This window comes from Epinephelus moara, unplaced genomic scaffold (assembly GCF_006386435.1).
Source record: "Epinephelus moara isolate mb unplaced genomic scaffold, YSFRI_EMoa_1.0 scaffold1975, whole genome shotgun sequence".
Classification (NCBI taxonomy): domain Eukaryota; kingdom Metazoa; phylum Chordata; class Actinopteri; order Perciformes; family Serranidae; genus Epinephelus; species Epinephelus moara.
In genome coordinates, this window is record NW_026079517.1 from 1 (window position 1) to 6,753 (window position 6,753).

General features: G+C 38.4%; 1 protein-coding gene across 1 annotated transcript; it reads left to right on the forward strand.

The window, feature by feature from the left end:
* Positions 1-421: 421 nt before the first annotated feature.
* LOC126387092 (tripartite motif-containing protein 60-like) lies at positions 422-5,019 on the forward strand. Its single transcript, XM_050039648.1, has 2 exons — positions 422-1,613; positions 1,674-5,019. Exons 1-2 carry the CDS (start codon positions 428-430, stop codon positions 2,276-2,278), a joined length of 1,791 nt encoding a protein of 596 aa, XP_049895605.1. The 5' UTR covers positions 422-427; the 3' UTR covers positions 2,279-5,019.
* Positions 5,020-6,753: the final 1,734 nt, after the last annotated feature.

The following is a 6,753-nucleotide window of genomic DNA, read 5'->3' on the forward strand; positions in this document are numbered from 1 at the left end:
TGTTGTCTTCGTGTTCAGACCTGCACACTGTGTTCGATGCTATTGGCTACAAAAGGCAGGCGTTACGAACTTTGAGCACCCAAACAAGTATCACTTGAAAATTGACCTCCTAGACAGGGAAATGGCAAAAAAATGTAAGTTACATGTATAATTTACACATTTTGGGGGTTGAAANGACAAACCTTTAAATCCAACTTGTCATGCTGCTACACATATTGTCTTCGTGTTCAGACCTGCACACTGTGTTGGATGCTATTGGCTACAAAAGGCAGGCGTTACGAACTTTGAGCACCCAAAACAAGTATCACTTGAAAATTGACCTCCTAGACAGGGAAATGGCAAAAAAATGTAAGTTACATGTATAATTTACACATTTTGGGGGTTGAAATTGAAATTAATTGTCAAATCCTTTTCCTCTCATGTAGACATGGCCTCCGCCAGCAGCCTCCTATATGAAGAACAGCTCCTGTGTTCAATCTGTCTGGATGCGTTCAATGAACCTGTCACTACTCCATGTGGACACAACTACTGCAAGTCTTGTATCACAGGGTACTGGGTCAGCAGTAACCAGATCCAGTGTCCCCTTTGTAAGAGGAAGTTCCGCAAGAGACCTCAGCTTCAGGTCAACACAGAGTTCAGAGACATGGTGGAGCAATTCAACAACATGAAGGTGAGGGGTGAAGATGACATCCCTGCCAAACCAGGGGAGGTGCCCTGTGACATCTGCCTTGAGCCGAAGCGCAAAGCACAGAAGACGTGCCTGGTGTGTTTGGCCTCATACTGCCAGACTCACCTGGAGCCTCATCAGAGAGTCACAACCCTTAAAAAACACCAGCTGATTAATCCTGTGTCAAACCTTGAGGACAGGGTGTGTAAGAAGCACGACAAGATGTTTGAGTTCTTCTGTTACACAGACCAGGCGTGTATTTGTTCCATGTGCCTGAAAGACAATCATGCAACACATGGCGCTGTGCCATTAGAGCATGCGTTCAGAGACAGGAAAGCCCAGGTGGGCTCTGTGACATCAGAGTTAAAAAATATGGAAAACATTAAATCTAGGAATATTAAGGAAATTAAAAGCTTCCTTGAAAGAAACAAAAGAAGGTCAGAGAAAGAGATAGCAGACATTGCTGAGGTTTTCACTGCTCTGCTGGTCTCTCTGCAAAGAAGCCAGACTAAGCTGTTTGAGGTGATCCAGGAGAAGCAGAAAGCAGCACGGAAGGAGGCTGAAGACCACCTGACAAAGCTGGAGCAAGAAGTCGCTGAGTTGAGGAGGAAAAGATCTGAAATGGAACAACTTTTACAAACAGACGACCACTTCAGCCTTCTGCAGAGCTGTCCATCTCTCTCCGTCCCTGCACACACTGTCGTATCCGATGCTCTGACCCAAGCCACCAAGCCAATAGACCTCACTGACATCAGTCAGCAGAGCTTTGTGGAGAAGGTGAAAAAAGCAGGGGCTCAGGTGGAAAAGATGCTCAATAATAAGACAGAGATGATTATTCATGAGGTCAGGTTATCTGATGGTTGTGAGGCTGCTGAACGGACTCTCAAAGAAGTGTGGTCACCACCTGAGGACAAGCTGATGATGATCCAGCAGTGCAATGCAATGGATGTGACTCTGGACACCTACTCAGCTAATTCCAGACTCCTGGTGTCTGCGGATGGGAAACATGTGACTCTGGACACCTACTCAGCTAATTCCAGACTCCTGGTGTCTGCGGATGGGAAACAACTGAGATTTCATAAAGGTCTACCGTTTGCTTTATTTGGGAGAAGATTTCAGCATCAGGCCTTTGTCCTTGGGAAAGAGGGTTTTTCCACAGGCAGGTTCTACTATGAGGTTCAGGTCAGTGGGAGTAAGGGCTGGCTCTTGGGAGTGGTCAAAGAGTCCTTAAAGAGGGAGATACTTCACTATCCCACCCCAGGGGATGGAGGCTGGACACTTGGTGGATTCTGCGATCAAATCCAAGAGATGTGTTTTGTTACCTCTGATTGCTCTGCTCGCCTGTTCATGAGGCAAACGCCCCAGAAAGTTGGTGTGTTTGTTGATTATGAGAAGGGAGAGGTCTCCTTCTATGACATGGATGACAGGAGTGTGATCCACTCCCACACAAGATGTGCCTTCATTGAGACCCCAACAGTTTTAAAAGCCCTTCTTTATTCTATGGCTGGCACATCTTTAAGTGGCAGACAAAAGCTCTACCCTATTTTTGGTATCATCGATGATGATCCTGACAACATGCTTGAAATCACCCCAGTGACTTGGGTAACCTAAAGTGCCATACATATCAGGGTACATGAACCTACCTAAAGGTTATTGTAGTGGTATTACACATTACAAAAAGACTAAACTTAAAGCGTAAAAGAGTAATATATATATATATATATATATATATATATTCCTTGATTTTATTCTTAGCTTTTTGTTTTACTAGCCATATTGCAATTAGTCAGATATTGGACTGAACAAAGCAGGTAAGATTACTTAGATGACCGCTGGTGATGATGAGGTTAATTTCAGATCAGGTAGAAAGGTAGATCAGGCATATACTATATTTACATCAATGGTCGGTTTCTTTAGAGACCTCACTGTAGGATGAAACAACCACAAGGAGTGGACAATGGCTTCATACATACCCAATTTCTTCTTTGGCACTTTTAGAAATGCTTTTGTTGTATAGTTTTAACATTTATCAATGAGTCAATCTACAGGTGACCTTTATAAGAGATCTTTATTGAGAGATCGCAAAGACTGGTAGTAGTGATGGGGTTGAAAGTAAAAATATATATATTAATGAAACAATATTTGTGAGAGGGACTGATGAAAAAGAAATCATTGACACTGTAAAAAAACTTAAGAAAGAGAAGTCTACAATCTGAAATGGTCTTGACATGACTACAGTTAAAAATATCATTGATTGTATAGCTAAACCCCTGTCTCACATCTGTAGCCTGTCTCTACAAACCGGGATATTTCCAAATAAAATGAAAACAGCAAAAGTTATACCCGTATACAAATCCGGAGACAGACATACACTGTCAAACTACAGACCGGTTTCTCTGCTCCCACAGTTTTCTAAAATACTGGAAAAAATATTTTATATACGATTGGATGAATTCATTACAAAACACAACGTACTGTATGAACAACAATATGGTTTCAGAGCTAAAAGGACAACATCATTTGCACTCATAAAATTTGTAGAAAAAATCACAACGGCAATAGAGAACAAAGAATATGCGGTGGGGATATTTCTTGATTTAAAAAAAGCATTTGATACAGTAGACCATGAATTATTAATAAAAAAAACTACAACTATATGGCATCAGAGGGACAGCATCATCCTGGATATCCAGCAGTATGTAGAAATAAACGATAATAAGTCACAATTGCAGGAGATCACGTGTGGAGTGCCCCAGGGCTCAGTACTAGGACCATTGTTATTCATACTATACATTAACAATATATGTGAAATATCAAAAACCCTACATACAATTCTGTTTGCAGATGACACAAACTTGCTCTGCTGTGGGGATAACTTGGAGCAACTCTTGGACACTGTAGAAAAGGAGCTGAGCAGGATGAAAACTTGGTTTGATCAAAATCACTGAACTGAACTTAAACAAAACAAAATTCATAATCTTTGGGAATAGATCGACAAACTCAGACAAGAAACTCATGATAAATTATATAGAAATTGAAAGGGTAACAGAAATTAAATTTCTCGGAGTAATAATTGACAGTAAATTAAACTGGAAGCCACACATAAAGCATATTAATGTCAAAATATCCAAATCACTTGCAATAATGAATAAAGTCAAATACCTATTAAATCAAGCCTCACTATATACATTGTACTGTTCCTTCATACTTCCATACATCAGTTACTGTGTGGAAGTATGGGGGAACACTTACAAAACAAACACACATCCAGTATTCATCCTGCAAAAAAGAGCAATTCGAATCATAAACAAAACCACATACAGAGAACCTACAAATTCACTTTTTATCAAATTAAAAACACTACAATTCCAAGATCTGGTTGATTATAAAATTATTCAAATCATGTACAAAGCAATAAATCATCAATTACCTGTCAGTGTCCAAGAGTTGTTCCAACTGAGAGAAAGTAAACATAATATCAGAGGAATCCACATATTCAAGAAACCATCAATCAGAACAACTGCAAAACTTCATTGTCTTTCAGCCAAGGGTATAAATTTATGGAAGAGCAACAACAATGAAATAAAAACATATGAAACTTTAACTAAACTAAAAAAACTATTCAGAAAGAAAGTATTGCGCAAAAATGAGATGGAACAGTGATTTTTGTCTTGTTTTGTGAATTGTGTTTTGTCTCGCTGGAATGTTGTTTGAAAATTCTGGTGTATTTGTCTGTTATTGTATTATATCTTGAAAATCGAACTTTGAGGGTTTTTTTGTATTTTTTTTTTTGTTAAATTGCACACATAAAATATAAGGGGGGTAGGACTAGAAAAGTTTTTTTTTAACTTCTTCTTACCCCTTTTGAACATGACCAATATCATTTAAGTTGTCTATTATTTGATTCTGCTTTCCTTGTTTTGTTTTTTTATGTTGTATGCTTTATTTTGTTTGACTTTTTGTTTCTTTTAACATGTTCAATAAAATTGTTCAATCAAATAATCACTTTAATATTGGAATAATCATTTAAGTGATAGTAAACTAATTTACTTTTGGTTTTGAACTGCTTCAACTGGGCTGACATAGTCTTTGGGGATGCACATTTTTTTCAGTTAAGATTACTGAACACCTGCTTTATGCTGAGTAGCAATAATATTGTTTATCAATGAGTTCTTGAAAATTTAGTATTCAATAGTGTGCAAATGACATGTATCCTTTTATGTTTTGATCACTCCATTTGACACCCACTGAAGACAGGGTTCCACCATTGTTTTAAGCAAGCTTTTTTGGAAGGCCAAGACATATCTAATGAATAAGCTTAAAAAGCAGGTGTTTGTTTTGTATGTACTATGCTTCTGGTATGTTTTATGCTGCTTAATAAAAGTGCATTCATTTAAAAGTACCTTTTCAGATCTTTGTTTTTTTCCTGTTTCTTCATTGTGTCAAGTGCCTCGTTCGTGGGCATCGTGTTCTAGTATAGTCTTTCTTTATCATGATAAAATACATATAAGACACCAGTTTAAGTTTTCACCGATTAGGTGACAGAGGCTTTTCTTTATATTATATTATATCAAATAAAAATGCAGTGTGATACAGGTTTGTAGTTAAAAATGACTGAAGGCCGTGACATTTTGACACCTGAGAGGTGTTTCATTGAAATATATAAATCCTGCAGCTTATACTGAAACAAAATCTAGTCCTTCCATACCAAACTAGGTGTCTCTCAGTGTGTTAGAATCAGGCATAGTTTTGAACACTCTTTCTCTAGTGTGTGTATGTGTGTTTTTCAATTGCTCATTTTAAGTTATATTTGTCTTTGGCAATCACTTTTAATCAGACCTGATTTTTTCAGGCATGTCTGACCACTGTAAAGGGTGGTCCTCACAAGTGACCAAAATGCTTGTGGGCCCCACAACTAATCAAAACAAGAATGTGTGTGTAAGTCACAGGGCATTGGGGCCTGATTAACTCCCCCCTGCAGAGACGTATGGATTAACTGACCAACATAACAGCCATTATAGTCTTCATCACCTTTAGTCCTTAACTTCTTCATCAGTAACTTTGGCATGCAGCGCACCGGACACCTGCCATGGCTTATGATGCTCATTCACTGATGTGCACACACTTCTGTTTATTATTGCACATTTAGACTGCACTACCACACAGACACTCTCACTCTCACTCATTCTTGACCTTAACATTTCATGTCTATCTAACTGTTGTACACGTCTTATATGTTAATACTAGCTTATTTCATAGTAACATAACCTCAAAGTTTAAAAATGATAATGAAAAAAGGGGTAACACAGTTGCTTTTGAAATCTATATGCACAATACATACATGGTAAATGTAATGTGAATGGGATAACCTTTCTACTATACTGTACACCCTCCTTTTCCACACTCTCATGTGGTAATGCTGTCCAACATCAGCGTCATCTAACAGGTGCTCACTTCAGCCAACAATATCAACAAATAAAACAGGTTAAAAAAGAGCATGAATCATTATTACAGTGTTGTTCTGAATATTTGGTACGTTGTTGAGTCGGAGAAAGTTTCTTTTCGCTGCTTCATCACAGTACGGTGAGAGTCCAAGACCAACTTGCTTGTCTCCTGTCTTCTTTTAGATTCGTTTTAATAGTGTGCTGATGACTCCATGTGTGACAACTTCACAGCAGATAAAGTGCTGTAAATTATTCCAGGCTAATGGTGTGGATGTACTCTTTTATAATGTGTGGTTTCTAGTTCAAAAAGGGCAGCGAGAGGAAAGATCTGTGTCAGTGTGGTGTACCAGAGCCTTGGTGGGGTTAACCAATAGGGAAGCCTGTAAGTGGGCACAGCACATAGAACTGGAGTTACTGGTCTATCCAGTGACTATTATTTCCCAAGAAATGAAAGTAAACGCCTAAAGTAGACCTCTCCCCTGCACTTCAATCAGTTTCCACAGACAACAGAGACACCTCTGCAGGTAAAGTTGCAGTGTTCTGATACTATGATCTAATGTATCATAATTTAAAAAATGATAAGGTTAATACAGGCTACTAGAGACTATTACTACTAAAACTATTTGGGCTGTGTTTGAAGGT

Excerpts from the sequence above, each read along its gene's own strand:
- LOC126387092 (XM_050039648.1), top strand. The coding sequence starts at position 428 with ATGGCCTCCGCCAGCAGCCTCCTATATGAAGAACAGCTCCTGTGTTCA. Across the intron at positions 1,614-1,673 it reads CCAGCAGTGCAATGCAATGG|ATGTGACTCTGGACACCTAC; the intron begins ATGTGACTCTGG and ends CGGATGGGAAAC.